General features: G+C 39.2%; 1 protein-coding gene across 1 annotated transcript; it reads left to right on the top strand.

Moving 5' to 3' along the window:
- The first annotated feature begins 7,206 nt into the window (after nucleotides 1–7,206).
- Nucleotides 7,207–13,368, top strand: LOC131434172 (uncharacterized). The gene has a single exon (XM_058600827.1). It carries the CDS (start codon nucleotides 7,207–7,209, stop codon nucleotides 13,366–13,368), a length of 6,162 nt encoding a protein of 2,053 aa, XP_058456810.1.
- The last annotated feature ends 11,440 nt before the right edge of the window (nucleotides 13,369–24,808 follow it).

Here is a 24,808-nt window from a genome sequence, read left to right as displayed (position 1 = left end):
AATTAGATATAAGCTATTCGTGATAATTATATTGAACAAATAAATTGATTGTATACTTTTTTCATAGAAAGTTTTTGTGTTTTGGCTGCTGGCTGCTTTTGAATTATACCAAAATACGGGATCAGTTAATTTTCGTATGTTACCCGCAATTTACAAGGATGTTGTCCATTTTAACCCAGCATAGCTTTCGAAGGACTGGATCATGTAAAAGGTGTACGCCAAAAGTGTGTGCCGTTTCGGATATCAGTGACAAAAATCCACCATGCCTCCTTTCTAACGGATACAATCGCTCCAAAATGTTTAACGCAATGCTCTCTCATATTGACATCTTTGGTTCATAAGTCTGATATAGATATACGACCTTTCAGGAATTTGTGATATTAAAAAAAATTAAACCCGTATTTTTCCATTCTGCCGTTAGAGCGACCATTTCTTTGTTAGGCTGGATAAAAATATCGATTTTTATTACTTTGGTACTGAACCGATTTTTTTCAATTTGTCTAATGTCATATAAATAAATTCACTTTCCAGTTTAGGAAACATTTTCGTTCCAATTTATACAGTTTGTCATGTTTTTGAATATTTACTAATTTATTCGTCTCAAAATATGATCACTATTTCACATAATTACACCACTATACAGTGTTGGATGAGTTCATAATTAGTAATGTTCACTTTTCACTTTTTTTTATTTAATGATTGGAAACTTCTAAAATTACCCGCTAAGCAATAAGAATCTTCAAAAATAGGAGATTAAGGTTTGAACTTAAGTTACTTGACTGCGCTTTGTTTTCATCTCATTTCGCCAAGTTTTCTCAAAACAAGTGTTATGAAAAAGTTTTCTTCTTTTAATATAAATTTAAAATTACCATCAACGAGTATTTTTTTGTTTCGGTGACATTAGTTTCATTACATTATTTGTATTTATATTTAAATAAAACTATTTCGACTTCGAATATTACTATAAAGTGAATGTTAAATACTAATGAGCAGCGTGTTAAATACTAAATAGCACTGGTTTTTTCCGATATATGTCAACATAACGCTGTTAAGTGTGTGTGTTTCATCGATATGATATTTTCAAAAAAGGGTCAATCCAGATTAACCTTACCATACAATTTTAAATGTGAAACGAAAGGAAACGAAAATGATTCCACTAATTATTAAAAGTCGTAATGATTCCAAACTTGTGTGTTGTCTCATAGTTGGCATTAGGCCTTTTTAAGAAGAATTCTGTTATTTTGAACCTGAGAGTGAAATAGTGCAACATTTTGTTTGATTGCTATCGCAATCGATAATTAATAGGATTAATATAGGACCAACGAGATGAAATTAGGAATAGAGTAGTGGAAATTCCAGAAGCGTTTTTTGCTGTTTTCGAGTATAAGTCTAATTTCCAAGATATGTGAATCAATTCTCAATGTGGAGCAAGGCGAATTAAGCTGCAATATTAAATAATCATAGTGATTTTAGTGGCTAAATCAGGTTTTTGTGGTAACGTCATTACAAATGAAATGAAATATGGAGCCGTTACCCTATAAAGAATAGCGAAGTTATAGGGTTTTTGGCGTATACTTTTCGGAAAATTTCAAGTTGTGAATTTATCAACCATGCCCTTAAAAACGTAAAGGCTTAATTGATTTTTAAAACTTTTGGATATGTTCTGCAAAAACAACACAACAATGGATTTTTGTGTTTGAAAATGCTTATTGTGTATGTTTGTAACGGTTTTCACAAGTTGTGTATAGAGGAAGCCACATTTTTTTTGTTACGTACAACTCCGCTTGGCCGTTCAACGTTACCAACCGATAACACTTCATCTGGCAACACTCGATACGTGGAAGACAATCTGTCAAATAACAACGGAAAAGGCGAAGAAAAAGTAGGTCGAGAAGAAGTAAAGTTGATGTTAAAGTGAAAGGTGGTTTCTTTGAAAGTGAGTTGAATGTAATTAATTATATTGATTTCGCAAAGCATATAGTGCGTAGGAGATTTAAAAACTTGAATTCGTAAGTACGGAACTGAAATGTAGAAATTACAATAACATCTAAAACTTAGCCTAATATCACAGATACTCATCACAGCGAGATTGCACTTAACCTAGTATCACAGATAAGTCGCATTTGTTGAAGAATTATATTGCTATCGAATACTGTAAAATAGAACTGAATTCCAATCTTTAGGAGGTTGCAAGATAGGACACCAATTAATGTAAGCAAACAGATAAATTGAATTTGAACGTTTAAATAATAATATTTTTGCAGCTTTGATCTGCTATCACCTGATCCAAAGAGTGTTCTTTCACGTTCCGAACATTTTTAATTTAGACTTTTTAACATAACATACCAAAATAGTAGCCACGTGAAATTTTCCGTTTTCGGATAATAATGTTTTGAAAATTTTCAAATCGAAAATTGGACGATAAATGCAAAATTTTCAGAAAAAAATGAAAACTTGTAGCGCCCTCTATTTACAAACCATGGAAATCGCTAAAAACTTATACAATTGATCTTATCAATCAAAAAACTCTAACTTTATCTATCTACGCATTTTTTCTAGAAACTATTGATATTTCTAGACAACATATCCAAAAATTGAAAGGAATTGGTTCAGTGGTCATTGAGTTATGATTTTTTTAAAAAGGCACTTTCCAAAAATCGATAAAATCAATAATTAGTAATAAGTTTGATTCGTTATAACCTGTGAGCCTCCATAAGCTTAGTTTAATGTTTTTATCTGTATCACACGAAAAGCAGATAGAAATAGATTGGTAAATGAAACAGCAGCAGATCAATGAACTAACCGTAATGAAAATTTGCGGAAAAACAAACCTAGTGACGGAAATTGAACATACATCCTAGCTTGATTTGCGGGTTGATGGCACAGTATCGCAAAAAAGAGACTGAATTTTGCATGACTGGGTTGCTTTTTGGGTTACATTCAGAGTAGTTTAATTAGCAAAACAACTGAAAAATTGTGAATTTTACATAGAAAAAACTGATCGGATGAACACCAGTTGTGAGGCGGATGAAGTCTAGAGAGGACGAAATTTCTTTTTTGGCAGTCATCGCCACACAAACGAGCTCATCCAGCCCCTATTCTGTTTGATTACGAATTATTCTTAATTTTAATGAAAAGAATTGTGCCTTTGAATATTCATCCGGCGGTCAAAAATTCCCCGGTCTGACAAAGGAAAAAAAACACATTCATTCATTAGTGTATTCTTCTGGATAAACAATACAATCGTTTCAATGGCGTTCCAACATTTGAACATTACTTTTATACTACGATTCATCCTTAGCCTCAGAAATTGTATTGACATCATCATTCGAAGCAAAAATTTTTCCCACAAGCTTCTTTTTTAAATCTCAGAACAGAAAATAGTCACTAAGGGCTAACTGGGACAGATATGGTGACCGAAAATTGATCGAATTCGTCTTTTGAAAAGAGCCAGTCCCAGTCCCAGTCCCAGTCCCAGTCCCAGTCCCAGTCCCAGTCCCAGTCCCAGTCCCAGCCCCAGTCCCAGTCCCAGTCCCAGTCCCAGTCCTCCCAGGCCCAGTCCCAGTCCCAGTCCCAGTCCCAGTCCCAGTCCCAGTCCCAGTCCCAGTCCCAGTCCCAGTCCCAGTCCCAGTCCCAGTCCCAGTCCCAGTCCCAGTCCCAGTCCCAGTCCCAGTCCCAGTCCCAGTCCCAGTCCCAGTCCCAGTCCCAGTCCCAGTCCCAGTCCCAGTCCCAGTCCCAGTCCCAGTCCCAGTCCCAGTCCCAGTCCCAGTCCCAGTCCCAGTCCCAGTCCCAGTCCCAGTCCCAGTCCCAGTCCCAGTCCCAGTCCCAGTCCCAGTCCCAGTCCCAGTCCCAGTCCCAGTCCCAGTCCCAGTCCCAGTCCCAGTCCCAGTCCCAGTCCCAGTCCCAGTCCCAGTCCCAGTCCTAGTCCCAGTCCCAGTCCCAGTCCCAGTCCCAGTCCCAGTCCCAGTCCCAGTCCCAGTCCCAGTCCCAGTCCCAGTCCCAGTCCCAGTCCCAGTCCCAGTCCCAGTCCCAGTCCCAGTCCCAGTCCCAGTCCCAGTCCCAGTCCCAGTCCCAGTCCCAGTCCCAGTCCCAGTCCCAGTCCCAGTCCCAGTCCCAGTCCCAGTCCCAGTCCCAGTCCCAGTCCCAGTCCCAGTCCCAGTCCCAGTCCCAGTCCCAGTCCCAGTCCCAGTCCCAGTCCCAGTCCCAGTCCCAGTCCCAGTCCCAGTCCCAGTCCCAGTCCCAGTCCCAGTCCCAGTCCCAGTCCCAGTCCCAGTCCCAGTCCCAGTCCCAGTCCCAGTCCCAGTCCCAGTCCCAGTCCCAGTCCCAGTCCCAGTCCCAGTCCCAGTCCCAGTCCCAGTCCCAGTCCCAGTCCCAGTCCCAGTCCCAGTCCCAGTCCCAGTCCCAGTCCCAGTCCCAGTCCCAGTCCCAGTCCCAGTCCCAGTCCCAGTCCCAGTCCCAGTCCCAGTCCCAGTCCCAGTCCCAGTCCCAGTCCCAGTCCCAGTCCCAGTCCCAGTCCCAGTCCCAGTCCCAGTCCCAGTCCCAGTCCCAGTCCCAGTCCCAGTCCCAGTCCCAGTCCCAGTCCCAGTCCCAGTCCCAGTCCCAGTCCCAGTCCCAGTCCCAGTCCCAGTCCCAGTCCCAGTCCCAGTTTTGAACTGGGAACTAATGATATGACAGTATGATAATAGTTTAGGAGATCGAAACTTGGTTGGACTCTGCATCAAGCAAAAATATATACTATTGTTTATTCTGTTCTTCGCGATTGTAAGTAGAATGTGTGTCCTTTTCCCGGACTGTAATTTGACAGATTTGATTGCATAACTGGAGCGCAGCTTTCCTGAATTTGAAAAAGGAATTTTCATATTGAAAGTCGTCAGATGTACAATGAAAAACAGTGTCGAACACGAACGTCACAGTGAAAGTCGTTCAGCCGAAAAACAGCCCCAATTCTGTCCGAAAAAAACTATTAATTCATCGTCGGTGCCTAGATATACCAGCTTCCACCAACTTGTTTCATCGCATCGCAATCGATGATCGAAAAAATCAATCCTTCAGTCTCATTGCCCCCTTTACGACAGGATGTCTTGTCAATCCGGTTAGGTGATTTATGTTTACACTACGAATCAGATACGGAAATAACTTCAAACGCGAAACGAGGACGAAAAACTGGAAAGCTCATGGGCGAAAACTGTTTCGCGTTTCTTTACAATCCAATCAAAATCATCACACGTGCCTGTGTATGTGTGTGTGTGTGTGTGTACGTGGGCGTCGACTGTTTGAACTGGGGATTTCGCTCCATTCGTCTTAAGAAGCATTCGATCAAATAAAGGACTCGTTTCGCTACAATCTATCAATTTGCTATCATCGTCGTTAGCTGTAATCAAATAAATCGTTATAGAGGCAGGAGCTCTTGAACTGTCTTTCCGAGCAGTAATGTAGGTATTTTGAGGGAAGACCAAAAGCACGAAAAATGTTCGCACAAGACTAGGTGAGATAAACATTTATGAACACTTTAAAAACGCATAAAGATGATGTTTATGATGTCTTGTCTTACACTGCGAGTAAGATTTAAGTACAGCATATGACATCGGATCTCAGTTAATGCGAATGGAAGACGATGCGATAAGCGGTACTTCCATATGTAGATTCGATCCATTCAAACAGGAAAGGATTAAACCGATCTGAAACATAGACCATCAGTAGACTAGGGATCCGTTAAGGGCCCAGCTACATAATGGTGGTTATTTTAATACGAACACTTTATTGAGAAACCAACACTGAATGTTATAATTTTTATAAATTAAAATTAAAATTAATACATTAACGTAAAAAGGATTTATTTCTTCAAATGGTTTAGTTTTAGACTACTCAACTGGCTGGCGACCCAATATAAGGTTAACTTCATTATAACTATTTTATTTAAAAGAAAACTGAGAGATTTTGCGATAGATTTCATCTTCGTTGCGAAATTACTATAAGCGAATTAAATTAGAATATGTTGAATACTCTTTTCATACCCGGGTTGGCGGTTTAATGCATAGGGCGCTGTTTTAACAAGCCAGTTGTCGTATGTCCGAGCCCCAATCTGGAAGGATTCATAGTTTTGGTGGGATTGTAATGATTCTGTACGCTAAGAATAGGTAGCGAAGTTTGATTTCACTACGCAATAGCAATACGCAATGCAAAATTAGTAAAAAAAATAGTTTACTCCAAATAGCAAGTTTTACTTCCAGCTGGTTGATGCTAATGTTGATGTTCTTGCACTATTTAGATTAAACCCAATAAAATGCTATTTGACATTAATTTGATTTATAGAAGTTACAGGAGCGCAGGATTTTGCATGCTTTGAATACACAGCAGGCGCAGTGTTTAAATGGCGCGTATGAATTGGCGTGGCAAAATCCTGCACTCCTGTTACTTCTGTGTACGATAATCAAGCTTAACAGGGTAATTTAATCAGCTGTATAACATGCTTTGCCCTGGTTCGGAAAATTTAGGTCTGGAGTTGGTTTCTGAGTATAGTAATTAGCTGATAGTAATGTGAAATAATTACAATTAACCATCGGCGTCAACATGGATTTGCTGGAATTTGAAACTTAAAAGTTTATGTTTATAGACATGTTTTTGATATCACCCCACAATTTCATAGCTGAACAATAATGGCAGTATTTGAAGCATGTTAATACTACCTTTGAAGTAAACGAATATATTATAATATATGATTTTTCTGAGAACTTTTCATTTGTTGCACAAGACGCTGTATAAGGATTTTATTGAACAAATATTCAGTGCACTATTCACCCATTTGCAATTTATTATAAGAAAGATTGTAACTCAGTGTTATCGGACCCATCCGAAAAGCGCTCACCTTACCATCGCACGTCATGGTCATCGAGGAACGCGGTTTGTTTGTTATGTCAACATCTTATATAATTCGTTTAGAAGACCGTAAGACTAACGAGGAAACTAAACGTAAGTCGATCAATTTCTTTAACTTAAAATACCATCAATGAAGTCTCTAAATTATATAAGTTTATACATGATACTTATCACTGAAAATTTATCGCAGGAATATTATAATCTCCCAAACCTAAATTCATCTTTTTTATTACCGGAGATTATACATTCGGAATTAACCCTCTCACGCACGTTGACCAAATTTGTCAACATCTTATAATATTCGTTTATTGTACGGTACTAAATTGAGCAATGTCAAGTCGATCTAAGACGGGCGCGAAGAACGGTTCTAAGAAAACGCGATCGAATGCGATGTTAGGTGTTAAAGGTGGGAGCGAAGTCCAAGTGGAAGATGGTGCGTGTAGTAGTGTGTCAGTGGTGGTCGAGGAAAACTCGGAGGCAAATAAGCAACCGGACGAAACTCTACCCGGACAAGCATGCAAGACATGCGATGGTCCAGACACCGACGACATGGTTCAGTGTGACGAGTGCGATAAGTGGTATCATTTTGCTTGCGTGGGGGTAACGAAGGAGATCGAGAACCAGAGCTGGAGCTGTCTCAAATGCGTTAAGGCAAAAGAGGTCCAGCGACGAACTACAATCCCCAACCAGAATCCAGCGCTAGTGAAGCAATTATCCGACCGCAGAAACGAAGAACCAGTAGCTACAGAGGATCAACAACTTCCCGGTGCACAACCGTTTCAATCACCAAAAACGGATACATCGTTCGGGACAAAGGCAGAATCAAAACAGTCAGTCACAGGAGCCTTATCAGTTGTTTCACGTATTTCCTCAAAATGTTCGTTGCTGAAATTGGAGTTAATGAAACTGGAGGAGGAACACGAGCTCGAAAAACAGGCAGCTGAGAAGCGGCGTCTGTACGTTGACAGAAAGTATGACATTCTTAAGCAGTTGGCAAACCGATCAAACGTTGGTTCCTGTGACGGGTTAAGTCGAGCGAATGACGGTGTGGAAAATGGTCGTAGTCGAGTGAACGATTGGATAAAAAACGTAAACGCATTCCAAGATGAAAGAAATGAATCGAATCAGCGTTCAGAGTATTTTAGTCCTCAGAAATTTTCTACATTCATTTCTTCTTGCACTGCCAGAGAACAATCTAGTCCTGGGAATGAACAACGTTCGGAATCAAATAAGTCTCATCACGATCAGCAGTCGTATTCGGAAGTTTCTTGCAGCTACATAAGAAATTTCAGTCAAAGGTCGATCCAGGAATCGGAAACACGAAATCAACGCCGTGAAAATCAGCAGCGCACCGGAACCGGTGGTAGTTACAATGGAAATCCCAACGATGATGAATTAAATCAATCGATACGTCAGTCACATACGTACGATAGATTCGGCTACAAGCGCGCTTCGATCCGCGGCCCATCTATTCCGTTTCAAAACCATTCAGTGCAACAGCATGCAGCTCCGCCGACCAGACAGCAGCTTGCAGCTCGTCAAGCGGTGTCGAGGGACTTGCCCATGTTTTCCGGCAATCCGGAGGATTGGCCGATCTTCTTCTCGTCGTTCAACAGTACAACATCAATGTGTGGATTCTCAAACGATGAGAATATCGTTCGACTGCAGAAGTGTTTAAAGGGTCGTGCATACGAAGCAGTGAAAAGTAGACTGATGCACCCGTCCAATGTTCCGGGAATAATCGGAACCCTTCAGATGATGTTTGGTCAACCCGAAGCTATAGTATGCTCGTTAATGAGTAAGATTAATGCCATGCCTCCTCTGAAGGAGGAAAAGTTAGAGACTATCGTTGAATTTGCAGTGAGCGTACAAAACTTTTGTGCGACAGTTGATGCTTGTGGCCTGGAGGATCATCTCTACAACGTTTCTCTTCTTCAACAGCTGGTTAACAAACTTCCGTCGTCGATTAAATTAGACTGGGCGCGTCATCGTCGATCCGTCCCCAGGGTCAACTTGGCGACTTTTGAGAATTGGGTGTATTCTCTTGCTGAAGTCATAAGCACTGTCTCTATTCCATCAATTATACAGGAGCCTAAGCTGGCTCGTAACGATGGTCGCAACAACAAGAAAACCAGCGGTTTCTTGAATGCACATCTTGAGTCTCCAGAGCAAAACACCGTAGATACACTATCAAATGCAAAGTACGCCGAAAAGACTCAACCCGTCTTCAGAGATCGTCTATATAACCCTTGTTCAGTATGCAAAGGCACGTGTAAGACGGTGGAGAAGTGCAAACGTTTTCTGGATCTTTCTCGAGATGGTCGATGGGCTGCTATACGTGAATTCGGACTATGTCGTACATGCTTACGTTGTCACAATGGAAATTGCAAGGCAAAACCTTGTGGCAAGAATGGTTGTACTGTCAGACACCATGAACTGTTACACAACGATCAGAAAGCTGAGAGATCTGCGGCAGTTATAGCTAATCCTGTGAGCGTAGCGTCCACAATAACTGAGTCGAATCAGTCTCATGGATGTAATCTTCATCGTACGTTATCCTCTGCAGTACTATTTCGATATCTTCCAGTTGTGCTGCAAGGGATCAACAAAACCGTTCATACCTATGCTTTCTTTGATGACGGTTCTGAACTCACTCTGCTGGATAACAAGTTGGCTGAAGAGTTACAGCTTGATGGTGAAATTAGTCCACTCTGTTTACGGTGGACAGGAGGAAGAGAGCGTCATGAAGAGAACTCCCGAATTGTAGACGTAGGAATAGCTGGAATGAATAGTAACGCTACTGTGTACAATCTGCGTAATGTACGTACGGTGGAAGAGCTGCTGTTACCTCCTCAAACGTTAGACGCGATAGAATTGTCCAACATGTACCCACATCTCCGGGGTTTACCCATTAAATCGTACCGCGATGCGCAACCGCGTATGCTTATAGGTTTGAAACACACGCAAATCAGTTTGGTTCTGCAAATCAGAGAAGGTGGTATGGATCAGCCTATTGCAGCGAAGACAAGGCTGGGGTGGACCGTCTATGGCGGCTCTATCGAGTGTGTTTCCCGTACAGTGCAGTGTGCCTTCCACGAGCAACACCAAGACCAGCGAACGGACGAAAGCATGCATCAAGCAATGAAAGATTATTTCGCTTTAGATAGTACCGGAGTATCGAAGCCGGATAACGTGCTTTTATCTACTGAAGATCGTCGATCCCAACACTTGCTGCAGTCTCTTACTAAATTTAGGAACGGTCGGTACGAGACCGGACTTCTCTGGCGGTTCGATCACATACGTCTCCCCGATAGCCGCGCTATGGCTCTTCGGCGTTTTCATTGCTTGGAAAATCGCATGAAGAAAGATCCAGGTTTGGCCGAAGCTCTCAACTCGAAAATTTCCGACTATCTAGCGAAAGGATACATCCGCCAGCTTTCAGTCAGCGAACTCGCTCGGCCGTACCAACGAACATGGTATCTTCCTATCTTTCCCGTTACAAACCCAAACAAGCCTGGAAAATTAAGAATTGTTTGGGATGCAGCAGCTACATCTTACGGCCAATCTCTTAACACCAATCTGCTAAAGGGCCCTGATCAGCTCAGCTCCCTGTTCTCCATTCTTCTTCAGTTCAGGAAGTATCGGATCGGACTGACTGGTGACATCCGTGAAATGTTTCACCAGGTGGATATCTCTGAACAAGATCAGCAATGTCAACGGTTCTACTGGAGAGATGAGTCCGGAGAAATCGGTACCTTTGTGATGCGTGTGATGACGTTCGGATCATGCTGCTCTCCAAGCTGTGCCCAATATGTCAAAAACATCAATGCTCAGCGCCATTCTCGAGACTACCCGGAAGCAGCAGAAGTGATCATCAAGAGTCACTACGTCGATGATATGTTAGTCAGTGTCGAAAGTGAAGAGCAGGCCATTGAATTAGCACAGAAAGTAAAATTCGTCCACTCGCAAGGCGGCTTTGAAATCCGCAATTGGATTAGCAATTCGAATCGCGTCTTAGCAGCTCTGAAAGAAGGAAGTATTGCGGAAAAGAATTTGGATCTGACCTCTGAGATGGGTACCGAAAAGGTATTAGGCATGTGGTGGTGCACGACATCGGATACGTTCACGTACAGAGTTGGTTGGAGCAGACTTGATCGCGCGCTCTTGGAAGGACGTCGTCATCCTACAAAAAGAGAAGTCCTGCGAGTCCTTATGACGATATTCGAACCTCTCGGTCTAATTGCTAACTTTCTCATGTTCCTGAAAATCCTGCTGCAAGAAGTTTGGCGATCTGGTGTCCAATGGGATGATCCCATTGACGAATTGTCGTACGAAAAGTGGAAACTGTGGCTAAACGTTCTACCTGAAGTGGAGAAAGTGTCAGTCCCTCGCTGTTATCGAGTTCTTACTAGTCTCAGCGCTAGAATGGAGATTCAGTTGCATACATTCGTTGATGCTAGCGAGAACGGGTTCGCAGCTACTGTACATCTTCGATATGTCCAGAACGGCATGGTGGAATGCAACTTAGTATCGGCCAAGACGCGGGTGGCCCCAGTGAAATTTACTTCAATCCCAAGGCTCGAGCTTCAAGCTGCTGTAATAGGTACACGGTTAGCACGAACGATTGAAGAATGCCTCTCCACTCCTATATCTAAACGCTACTTCTGGACTGATTCATGGGATGTCATTTGCTGGATAAACTCAGATCACCGGCGGTACTCACAGTTCGTTGCGTTCCGTATTAGCGAAATTCTCGAATTAACTGAAATTAATGAATGGCGCTGGGTACCCACCAAGTTAAACGTAGCTGACGACGCTACTAAATGGGTTGGTCGACCGAATATGACTCCTGAAAACAGATGGTTCAAAGGACCTGAATTCCTCCAGCGTCCGGAAGAGGAGTGGCCTAAGTCTCCAACCAGAAAGAGCTCAACCACAGCAGAACTTCGACCGAGTCTTTTACTGCATTACATAACTCCTGATGCCATTATTATCGTAAACAAATATTCCAGTTGGAAACGGCTTGTCAACGTCGTCACACGTGTTTATCGTTTTCCTGCAAATTGCCATCGCAAACAGCAAGGGAAACCAATCGTAACCGGTCCTCTCACAACCGAAGAACTGCAGACTGGAGAGTGTTACCTCTATCGCCGTGCGCAAATAGAAGCTTATCCGGAGGAAATAGCCATATTACTGAAAGCCCAGGAATACCCAGAAGAACCACGCAAGCAAATACCAAAAAATAGTGAACTCTATCAGCTATCACCGGTACTTGATCGTTACGGAGTCGTAAGAATGCAAGGAAGAACGCGGCACTGCGTCTATGCTACTGAAGATGCAAAAAACCCTATAGTTATGCCACGTGACCACTACATAACCACCCTGATAATAGCATATTACCACAATAAATACCACCACCAGAACCACGAAACCACCGTAAATGAGCTTCGCCAGAAATACAAGATCGCTAGACTTCGAGTATGTTACGCAAAGGTCAGAAGGCAGTGCCAGCGGTGTAAGAACGACAGCGCTGTTCCGTATCCCCCGATCATGGCTGATCTTCCGCCAGCACGAGTTGCGGCTTTCTCACGACCGTTTACGCATGTTGGCGTCGACTATTTCGGGCCAATGGAGGTTGTCGTAGGAAGAAGAGTGGAGAAACGATGGGGAATGCTAGCCACCTGCTTGACAATTCGCGCGATCCACATTGAATTAGTACACTCACTCAACACAGACTCATGCATTATGGCTCTCCGCAGATTTATCGCCCGTCGTGGTACGCCAAAAGTACTGTTCAGCGACCGCGGGACAAACTTCGTGGGCGCAAGCCGAGAACTTCGTGAGGCTGAGGGTACTATAAACCAGCAGAAAATTATGGAAGAGTTTGTCTCCACAGAAACCCAGTGGCTGTTCAATCCACCCGCCGCACCGCACATGGGCGGCAGTTGGGAAAGACTAATTCGCACAGTAAAGAAAAATTTAGCCTCTATATGCCCAACAAAGAAACCTACAGATGAAGTACTCCGCAGCCTTCTGACCGAAATTGAAAGCGTGGTTAATTCCCGTCCATTGACTCATGTACCAATCGACGACGAATCGGACCCTGCTCTTACTCCGAATCATCTTCTGTTCGGCTCTTCAAACGGAACTAAGCCGTTATCCGTAAACGACAACAGCGGTTTGGCGTTAAAGCAAGGATGGCGTGCCTCTCAAACTCTAGCTAACCAGTTCTGGAAGCGCTGGCTAACAGACTACCTGCCAGAAATCACCAGACGAACAAAGTGGTTCGTCCACACACGGCCAGTTAGGAAAGGAGACATCGTGGTCATCGTAGATCCTAAGCTGCCCCGAAACTGCTGGCCGAAGGGCAAGGTCATCGATACCTGCGTATCCAAGGACAATCAGATACGTTCTGCAACAGTGCGTACAGCGAGTGGCGTGTACGAGCGACCCGTGACCAAGCTTGCAGTTCTGGACGTCTTGCGTGACTAGATGTAGGCCAACCTGAGGTCGACATACCTGGGGGGAGTGTTATCGGACCCATCCGAAAAGCGCTCACCTTACCATCGCACGTCATGGTCATCGAGGAACGCGGTTTGTTAAACGAAAAAAGGAAGAAAAGAAGTAAGTGACGCATTGATTTCCTGTGGGTGAAAAGAGCACACTCAGTTCGCTTAAGTTCATTTTGTTTGATATATTTGCCCGATTAAGTCGATTTACTATATAAGTAAAAGCTATATCTAAGGTAATTTGACGTTTCATGTGAATAATAGATTGTGCTTAAAATGAATTTATAAATAGGTTGGCTAGTGATAATTGCTACAAGCGAAGAGTTACCTAACCTAAATTAAGGAGTCTATACTATAGTCGGAACACTCAGGCTCAGTGTTTCTAAGCCGACTGCTCGGTGAGGTTAGAAGACCGTAAGACTAACGAGGAAACTAAACGTAAGTCGATCAATTTCTTTAACTTAAAATACCATCAATGAAGTCTCTAAATTATATAAGTTTATACATGATACTTATCACTGAAAATTTATCGCAGGAATATTATAATCTCCCAAACCTAAATTCATCGTTTTTATTACCGGAGATTATACATTCGGAATTAACCCTCTCACGCACGTTGACCAAATTTGTCAACACTCAGATTTAATGTTTTCTAGTTTCACTGCAATCGCGGAATTTTACCAAGTACAAGCATGTGTCAGTTATTTTGTTCGTATTTAATTGTGTTAATGGGGACGGGTATAGCGTGATGGGTAAGTCGCTTCCTTTCACGCAGCCCGCCTGGGTTCGATTCCCAACCCCGCACATAGGGTCAGTAAGTTTTTCGGGCCCGAAGAGGTGAATGACCTTAAGGTTAAAACCTATATAATCGAAACAAAAAAGAAAAAAGAAATTGTGTTAAGTTCATCAAAAATAAATCATAAGAAAATTTACTTTAATTATAAATCATAAGAAAATTTACTTTAATTATAAATACAACTGACAAAGAGCCATATACATGGGCCAGGCGCGTATGTGAGGTTTGGGGGTTCAAATATCACGCCAAATCGAAACAAATGTTGGAAGCATCCTTCCTAACTTGAATGTAACTTTCTGGACTTGAGAACTTTGGGTAAAAAACTCACTTTGTATACTTTGTTTTTCCAAAATTTATCCAGACTGTCTTTTGCAAAGGACTAAACATTTTCAACCATTTTTTTTCAAAGAGCTATTGTCGAAAAAGATAAATCATACAAAAAAGTGTTATACCGGTGTTTTTCACTGAATCAGTTAAATAAAAACTATGAATAACATTCTTATCAAGCCCTACACTGAAAAAAATTGATTCAACAATTTTAAAATCGATTCACAAATAAACCCATTTTTGATTTTCATAAAATTTTGTCCCAAGAATGGCCAACAAACTATTTCTTGTCCAAAATGAGTTTTTAATCCAGTGTATTTTTGCTAAAAACTATATTAAACTAAAAATCATAACCATCCAAGATTCCAACGAATCTCAATTTGTGAGAAAGTTTCACCGAATAGCCTGTTGCTAGTTGCAAGTGCTGGATACGAAAAGGCTTCTGTTAAAAAAACTTTTTTCCCTTCAAAACGCCTATCTAACAATATACGGAAGATTGTCAGGGAACATAATTATCTATATTGGGACTAAAATCCATTCAAATAAAGAATGGGGTTTTTTTGTAATATTTGAATTCAAATTTTTACGATCGATTTTTTCAGTGTAAAATTCGATTAGCAATTTTTTCAGTATATTCATTCGAAAATTAGATGTATTTTGAGAACATCACCAGCACAAATTTTTTAATGTGGAACACATTTTTGTTTTCTATATAGGGGTGCAAACTAGAAACTCAAGAAAAATACACGTAGAAATGTGGTCAGGTTTTGAACAATTACAGCTCAGTCAATTTTGTATCAATTATTAATATCATGACACCATTTGATTGGAAATATTTCTACGTATTGATCTGAATATTCATAGCCATGAATTTTTAATTGTATATCATGGAAATGTTGATTATTAGCTAGCAGTGTCCTATTTTGTCTGCCAAAAATCTCCGGCATACTGGATTTCCCTGCCATAGTCGACGGTTTTGAAGGAGTAAGCGATATATCAAAGGGAAAGCAGCGCTCTGATTGGTCAATCGATGCAAAAGCGAAGCTGGTGGAAGCACGCGAAGCTATAAATATAAGCAAAATTATAGCTAACGTTTCTGTCCTATGCGTAGCTTGCTAGAGGTTGTTGCTACACAGCAAGGCAAAAAGTGCCATAAACGATTTGAAGTTTTTATTGGTATGCTCTGATCTTGTGTCATGCAAGATTGGATGAAATCCCATGTTATGTCGTTTGGCCTGAGAAATTGACAACTAAGTGCATAAGACTAATTTCTAATTTATTTAAGATGAACTCGATTCATAATGAGAAATATTTTATCGCTTCAACCGAAATCGCAAAGTGGTAGTAATGGTAGAGAAACGCTATAAAAATAACTGCTTGCATACAAAACTTGAACCCAAGCTTGGCTAAAAGAAGCTTAAATATCGATATCTGTATCGCAAGCTTGTATAAACATATAATTGTATACATTTGGGCTATTGATGTAATTTCGTCGGCTAAAAAACAAATACAAATCATGACAAATATAGTCTATATTCTGGGTTCGCGTGTTCGGTGTTGGTTCATAATGAAGACTAAGCAGACTCTCGTGCATTTGCGGATTCAACAGTGTGACGATTAATTGAAAATGTCGATCATTAGAAATTTTGGTTGCCTTGTTCCACATCAATGGCTCGAACAACCCCATGGGGCTGATCCTTGTATTTTGTAGGATTTGTCATTTTCCTACATTAATTAATTGCGAAAAATTGGTAAAAACGTCTAGACCTTTTCAAAAGATAGTCTGATCTTTATAGAAAAAATAAAGTTAACAAAGTGGCTTATTGTGATAAAGCTTATATGCTGCCAATTCCGAATACGATTTTGCGAGAAATTTGTCTATTCGAATCCTTCCTGGAAAAAATCGGTTATCAAAATTTAAAGTCAACTTACAAAAAAAGAACACCACTTTCGAATGCAATGAAACTTTGTCCCAAGGCAAATTATTATGTTCCCTTCCAAGCGTCCATTTATTGTAGGGCGGGCAGTTTTTGGAAAAAAGTGTTTCTTACTAAAACTTTTTCTGTTCCATTACTGATATTTTTTTTGCAAATATCGGATAACCAGTATTCTGTGGAACCTCCTCTCAAATTAAGATTCATTAAATTCAGTTTAGTTTATAAAATAAAAAGACACTGTAAATTGTCGAGAAAATGTTTATTTTTGTAAATTGATTTTAAAGTTTTAAAGTTTTTCTTAGTGTAGGACTCGATATGAAAGTTTTTCAGTATTTTTATTGTAAAACTGATTTTTTTAAAAATCAACAGAATAATACTCGTTTGTAGGCTTTGTAATTTTTCGTCAACCACTTGAATTAGAATGGTTAAAGTTTAAAGTTTAGGCGTTTTGAAATAAAAGTCTAGATCAATTTTGGAAAAACAAAGTATGCAATGAGACATTTTAAGACAAAGTCGTCATGTCCAGAAAGTTTCATTCATATCCGAGAAAATTTTGCCAACTGCGAATATGATTTAGTGCGAAATTCGTTATAGTAAGCCAATTATAAAAAGAAAATTTTTTAACAAACGACTTTATCCAAAGAATTTGCAAGTAATTAAGAAGGGTATCGAAAATAAGCTATCCCCATACATTTGTGCTTTACGAATGTATTTGTGATGGTTATTTATGCTCAGATCACAGCATGCTGTGCGTTTGGTTGTCAGCTTTCGTTTGTTTAATTGTTTGCGCGGTTGAAATTCTGCGTTTTCAAAATGTCGCGTATTGAAAAGAAAGTGAAAATTAAGGTTCTGGACACATGGCTAAGTGAGAAGGGTGTTACTATGCAAGAAAATTGGCGAATTGGAATTCATCATGCCAGTGTTATGAACCATCATTAATAAGTTTGGGGAACACAATTCTTTGGATGAGCTACTAGGAAGAGGCAGAAAACCCGGTTCTTCCAACCCGAATTTGGACCAGAAAGTGGTATCTCTAGTCATGAAGAACAAATCAATGTCAATACGTGAAAGCAGGAACGAGTGTCGAAATGATCCAGCGTATCAAGAGGCGAAATCACCTGAAGACCTACAAAAAGCAGAATATCTCGAAACAAAGTGTAGAACAGAAGAAGCCAGCAGCAACAAGGGCTCGGAAATTTGTATTCGCGTCTTTTGCAGTGTCCCGATGTATGCGTTTTGATGGACGATGAGACTTATGTAAAGGAGGACTCAAAAACCCTTCCAGGTCCACAATACTTTACTGTCATCGTTGGGGAGGCTATGAGCGATGCGGACAGATCAATTCAAGTGGTGAAATTCGGTCCAAAGGTACTGTGGTTTGAAGTCAATCATTTTTTACACTACCGGAACTATAAATGCAGAAATCTATTGATCTGACTGTCTCCAGAAGAGATTGCTGCCTTTATATAAGAAGCATAGTACACCCCCACTGTTTTGGCAGGATTTAGCGTCGGCTCACTACCACTCTCAATTGGCTTGCGGAAAAGGGTTTACATTTCGTTGCGAAAAATATCAATCCACCAAATTGCCCTCAGCTTCGACCCATCGAACGTTACTGGGCAATCGTGAAGAGGGTCTTCAAGAAGACTGGTAAAAAAAGCGTCCAAAAATGCTATGCAACACTTGTCCGAAACTTGATGAAGATCGTTCGATCAAAAGTTTGAAAATTCGTGAAGAAATAACATAAATTTCATCCGGTTTTCATTATGCTTTATGTTATGTTCATTATGTTAAACCTCGTACAACAAAGGATCAATTTTTAGTTTGAATAAAATATCGTTTTTATCATAATTTGAAAGCAAAATTTTGTGGATAGCTTATTTTCGATACACTCAATACATACTAATTTCCATTCGTCATAACTCTTCCAAATTTGATTGACATTGTAAGGTTTCAAATAAGCTTATCGAAGTTCGTTGTGTCATGTGCGAGCCGATTAAAAATGTGCGGTCGGTCGGTTACGTCACTTATACTATTATACCTTATGATAAAAAAAGAACCGGAATTTTGTTAAAAAACGCAAAATTTCAATTTTAATAAATTTCTTTATTATCGCCTTCTCCTCCTGCGGCAATACATGCATGCCAACGCTTGATCCAATTTTCCATACAAGTTTTATAGGCCGCCGAAGGTATGGCCTTTAGTTCACGCAGCGAATTTTCTTTTATGGTCTCTATGGTCTTAAAACGCGTTCCCCGCAATGGCAATTTGAGTCTGGGGAAGAGGAAAAAGTCACACGGGGCCATATCTGAAGAGTACGGTGCTTGGTTGATGATATTGGTTGAATTTTGGCCAAAAACTGCGACACAACCAACGCTGTGTGAGCCGGCGCATTATCGTGAAATTCAGCTTTTTTGGCACCAGCCGAGAAGCGACGCGTTTCAAACTCAAAATATCAGTTGAAATGTGTTCGGCTGATTCATAAGAGATGCCCAACAACACAGCAATCTCTCTAATCGGTACAGAACAATTTTGCAACACGATTTGCTTCGCCGATTCAATGTTTTTTTTCAGTAACAGATGTTGTTGGGCGGCCAGGGATCTCATCATGATCCAAGCTTGTACGACCACCTTTGAAGCGTTTATACCACTCGTATGCCTGTGTTTTTCCTAGACACGATTCACCAAAGGCCTTTTCTAACATTTTCATCGTTTCGGAACACTTAAATCCATTTGCAACACAAAATTTGATGCACGCACGTTGTTCTAAATTTTCATCCATTATAAAAATCGCCACACGAAAATTTTTCAACTTCTTTGTATAGACGCCAAACAAAAACTAATCGTACGATATGCGTCAAAATTTGACAGAATGTGTATAAAAGTGTTGCCAACGTTGAGAGAATAAAAGTTTACCGATTGGACAAGCGCGGGAATTTAAAAAGAAAATTCCGGTTCTTTTTTGATCATAAGGTATCTTCAGAACCAAAAGTGACAACTATTTGGTTTTTTGACTTCATCCACAATATAATAGAAGTTTTCAAACAAGCCTGGGCTTGTTGAAATCGGCTCAGCTATCTCTGAGAAAATTGTGCGATAAAAAACAACGCGATTTGTCGGTTACGTCACTTATACCATCATATCTCCGGAATTAGAAATCACAGCCATTTGATTTTCGAGCTTGATCTATGTCCCAATAGTAACTTTCAAACGACCCTAAGTTTGTTGAAATCGGCTCAGCCGTCTCTGAGAAAATTGGAAATTGGTTTCTTCGGGAACTCTAATAGAAAGAAAGCAAAAATATGTGAAGATGTGTTCATTGTACAATTGCTATAAATCAATGGAAGCGCATGTTTTCTAACTACCAAAAAACTTTAAATGGTATGCGTGTTCAGAGCACTTTGCCAAGCGAGTCTTTTTGTGCTATTCATAATGAGTTGCAAAGTGCGGTTTGGCGGAAAGTAGAATTATCTCGAAGAAACAGAGCAATTATCCGCTAATTTCTACATTTGGTGATGAAGCTTCATCGCGAGCCATCGTTTCTTCGATGATTTTCCAAATTCATTCGTGGTCGTCGTGCGCTCCAGGACGAATTTGGCGAGGGACGCCCAAAATCAGTTGTTGTACCAGAAAACATTGATGCTGTGTGTGACTTGATTTCGAAAGATCGCCATGTTGTTTACCGTAAGATTTAGGCTTGCCTGGGAATTAGTTTCACTTCGATCGCAGTTGGGGTCGAAACTGAGCAAGTTTTTTAACATTTCTTGTATTAACAATAACTTTGCCTCGTGTGTCAAAATCAAACAGTAGGCATGATGCTACACATACATCTCTGAACTAAGGAGTGTGTATTTCTTTTAAGGCATCAAGTTGAAGCTGATCAATTTTCGTTTGTAAAATTCTTCATTTTTTTAAATTTACGTTTCATTTGAGTGATTATAATCAATTTCTACTTATGATAGGGATAAATTTTTGCTCCAGCGGATTTATTGATTGTTCTAAAAATCAATTTTTTATCGACAATACGATTTCTTTTACATTTCTGCCAAATGCACCACAGCAATGGAGTCATGCAGTTTGTGTTTTTTTTTTGTACACTTGATAGTAAGTAACGTAAATCTGTGCACCAATAACATACTTCTTTCTGTTTCAATGCATGGAACGCTCATAAATTTTCCCAGTTTGGTAGCTCGTATAAATCACGTTAAATTCTATTAGCACTTTGCAGCTAGTTTTCCACCGGTCCATTTCCGCTCGCTCCAAGTCGACTGCCTACGATGGTTGGTCCGACCGAAAATTGGGAAGAAAAGTAATGAGACTGTTGTAGTCGCCTGTTCTTTTCATATGTGTAGAGCCCACTTTTGTTGGCTAACAGAAAGTGCTGTTGATCCAGTTAGAACATACAATGTGAAAATTTCATTCCAACTAATGTCCAACCAAACTGAACCAAAGTCGTCCGACTCTGAAACCGACTGTGAAACCGAAACATCAACATACAAAGGAGTCTTTCGAGGGGAAATAGATGTGTGTCTCAAAAATTCTACATCAATTTCGATTTTCATGTCGTTATTTATGGGTTGAATTTTATAATGTTGATTTATGATATGTAGATAAGCGTTAATTTGAGAGAAGTACTGAGTACGGGTTAGTGGTAAGGGATAATAAAGCACTTCGTACTCTGAGGTGTATAGATAAGGTACTTAATTATTAAAGCAGCTCATACGTTTTTACGGGCAATTGAATATACACGGAAAATAAAATCTAATCATTGTTTGAATTAATTCTCAGTTGTTTTGAATCTCTTCTATCATTCGCTTTCTCCAGTGTTGTCAAAATACAAGGAACAAAATCACTCAACAGCAAGAGTTTCGTTCAATGAACTAATAGTATTAAGTAAACCGCATTCAACCTGAAATTGAGGCAATACGACTCAACCGTTGATAAAAATATAACTGACTAGGGAGTAGATAAAACTCACTTTTCGGTATAGTTTAGATGGTGCCTTATGGAAATTTCCTAGAATTTAAAATCAGGTTGTTGAACGGAACCCGGAAGTCAAGTAAAAAATACTCAAAACTAAGTAGTTTTGCGGTTCCATGTATGTTCAATTTAAGGCAATTAAAGAATTAAATCGTTTGCCTTGTGATTTGTGACTGAAAAAGCCGTCAATACTTATATAAATATGTTCTTATGTTTGGTGCATAGTCGATACACACAGTTCGAAATAATCTTGTTATTTTACATCTTATAAGATGCACATAATCGGAGCGTCATATTTCACACAAATTTTTATTCAAGTGATTTGAAAATTACATGGCTTGAATTCAAACGAAATAAAAAACAAAAGTTCGTTAGCAGCATCGCGACTTGAACCGAGAAACATTAGATCACAAGCACATCGGTTACTCGACTGAACCACTGAGCTCATATATGTTCTTTGAATAATTGATGCATATAAATCCATACAGTGGCACTTGGTAGCCGAGTGCAATTTACATTTGGAGCTTGTGAAATTTTGTGCGAGTGGAATATTGCGTCATTTGAAAAATTAAGTAGTTATGAATTGTATCGTTTGTAGAATTCTGTCGTCAGTAAAATTCATGATATTTTTCTGTGCATATTAGTACATAAATTTTGATAAAAGAGAAATATTCTCGATTCTACTAGTATCTAAACTTCTACTAGATTTAACCTTACACGTAATGTACGATGTACCATACTCCAATACGGCCTGATGGCACGTATGGACATAAGTTGGGTAGCACAAAAGGTCTCTTGGAGTATTCAAGTGCCGAGTGATGCTAACCGTGTTTGGTAGTGTATCGGCGAACGAACAGGTAAAGAAAAGGATAAACAACGATTCAGTGCGATGTATTGGACATCCTGAAAGTGGCAGCAGCTGGGCGAATACGATAGGCTGGACATGTAAACAGAATGCCTGACTTGCGCTACGTACTCGATGAGAGAATACAATGGAACATGGCTTACGGAGCAGTTGAACAATTCCAGAAATTAATAAATACACAGAAAAAGTAGCAAAACCAGGATCAATTGGCTCCGATTTGAATGAAACTTTGTACACGTCTCCAGTGAGGCAAACAATTTATTTTGCACGGATAGAAAGTTCGATTCTACTACAGGTTCGCAGTTTTTGCATGGACTTTTCTCTAATCGTTGTAACTCGGAAACCATTATTTGTACACGGAAACCATTATTTAGGACTCTGTAAATCATACACTGAAAAAAGTTGTGTGCTGTTTCAAGAATAAGAAAATGAACCGAAAAAAAAATAAAATTACAAAAAAACACATCTTATTTTGAACTTGTTATAATAACATATATTTAACATTAACTTGATTAGTGCCTTTTCGAATATTGAAGAAGTTTTAGCTAAAATAATTTTAACACATTAGCAAAACTTCAAGCTTCTGATGAGAAATTGTCATTCAAACACTAGAATGTGATTTTACAGATTAAAAGAAATGAATTTTCACGTAGAGATCTTTTCCCTATACATAGCTATTCTCGAAATATTAGGAAAATGTAATTTCACCAACCCAGGTTTTTGAAGAGTTGTACCGTTTTTCTTTAAATCGCTGTAACTTGAAAACTATTAATTGGAGCGAGATGGCGTAGAAGAAGAAGTGTTAACTAGAAAATTATAAAAAAATTGAAATAAAACAAAAACAATATCTCTTGTTCTCTTACCAGTATTTAATTTTAGGCCTTATACAAGAAGCAGCAGCTGGTTTTTATTTTTTAGGAGTGATTTTCAAATTTAAGTAGTTACAGCTAAAATAATCTCAAAAGTCTTGATCTATGATTGAATTTTGGATCATAAATAGTTATTTAAACAAGAAAATAATGCACACCGAAACCTTTATTTACTAGCTAAACGGGGCTTCGATAATCAAGTTAGTTATTAAACAAAATATATGTTATTGGAAGTCATTTCGTAAAGAAGCTCACGTTATTTGGGATTTGGTTCGAACAAAAAGTATACGTTATTTTAAATTTACTTTGTGAACAAAGTTTGTAGTGAAAGTTTCAAAACCTAATCATATGGATATTTCCAGAATGAATTTGATGAGTAGGAGCCGTGAAACAATGTTTGAGGTCGTTCCAAAATCCAAGATGGTGACCTACGGTTTATTGATATTCCTTTGAAACCCTTACGATATGAGAAAGGAGTTTCAAGAAATAACGACAAGCCGGAAGTCATTATATTGAATTTCGAAACGAGTACAAACATTGTTTTCTGATGTGTAATCATTAAATCCGTTCCGTTTTTTTAGGAAATATCGTTAAACCGGAAATCGTCATCTTGGATTCCGGAACAACATTGTTTTCTTGCATCTAATCATCAAATCTGTTCCAAATGTATCCCAATTAGAAGAAATTTTAATAAACATCTATAAAACGGAAATCGCCATATTGGATTTCGAAATGACCCCAAACATAATTTTGTGGTTTCTATTAATCAATCCTGTTAATTAACTATTGTAGTGGTTTTCATGGAATATCAATTAACCGGAAATCGTTTTCAGTTTTAGGCAAAAACCTTTTTTTATGAACTAGGTTCGTAAAAAAAGTTTACGTTTTTTGGAATTTGGTTTCTATAAAAACTTTACGTTTGTCGGGATTTGGTTCGTAAAAAGAGGTAACGTAAAAAAGTGTACGTAAACGAAAGTTTGGGTTTACTGCGAATTCTCAAAGGTTATGGTTCTACATTCGCTCATAATAAACTTTCTCTAAAAATAACCGTTTTCGAAATATTTAGTCCAGAAATTAATAACAGTTTTTTGTTTCATTGCACAACTTTAGTTAGCTATTGGTAAATGTATATTTAATTAGGAATAACTGTTCTTGTATGTGTAGTCTTGTTAAAATGGAGTAAATTAACGAAAACCTAAGTTCTTCGAATTTAATTTCGAAAATGGTTACTTTCACAAAAAATTTAAAGAAAGGAATTCATGAGTAAATTCATTGCCCTTCAATTATAAAAGAAAGCAATCAGCGTGTTCACCATGAGATAGCGTGAAGGTGATTCTTTTGAAAAATCCTTTATATTTTTTTTTCAATTTATCTTAGTTTGATCCAATGCAGATTCCATTCAAACATGGGTAAAACATGATTATTTACGTATTGTCATCACACGTAGTATTTAAAACTATCCTATATACTAGAAAATTTCGGCTGAATTTTAAATTAACAATTCACAACCGTTAGAACTCGATTCAAAAATATAAATTAAAAAACCAGCAAATAATTAATTAATTAGGTAAGTAAGTAAGTAAGTAAGTAAGTAAGTAAGTAAGTAAGTAAGTAAGTAAGTAAGTAAGTAAGTAAGTAAGTAAGTAAGT

This window comes from Malaya genurostris, chromosome 3 (assembly GCF_030247185.1).
Source record: "Malaya genurostris strain Urasoe2022 chromosome 3, Malgen_1.1, whole genome shotgun sequence".
Lineage (NCBI taxonomy): Eukaryota > Metazoa > Arthropoda > Insecta > Diptera > Culicidae > Malaya > Malaya genurostris.
The sequence above is the reverse complement of the archived record's forward strand: the minus strand, read 5'-3'. Positions and strand labels throughout refer to the sequence as shown.

Bases quoted from the DNA above. Each gene is read 5' to 3' on its own strand.
- LOC131434172 (XM_058600827.1), top strand. From the start codon at position 7,207: ATGTCAAGTCGATCTAAGACGGGCGCGAAGAACGGTTCTAAGAAAACG.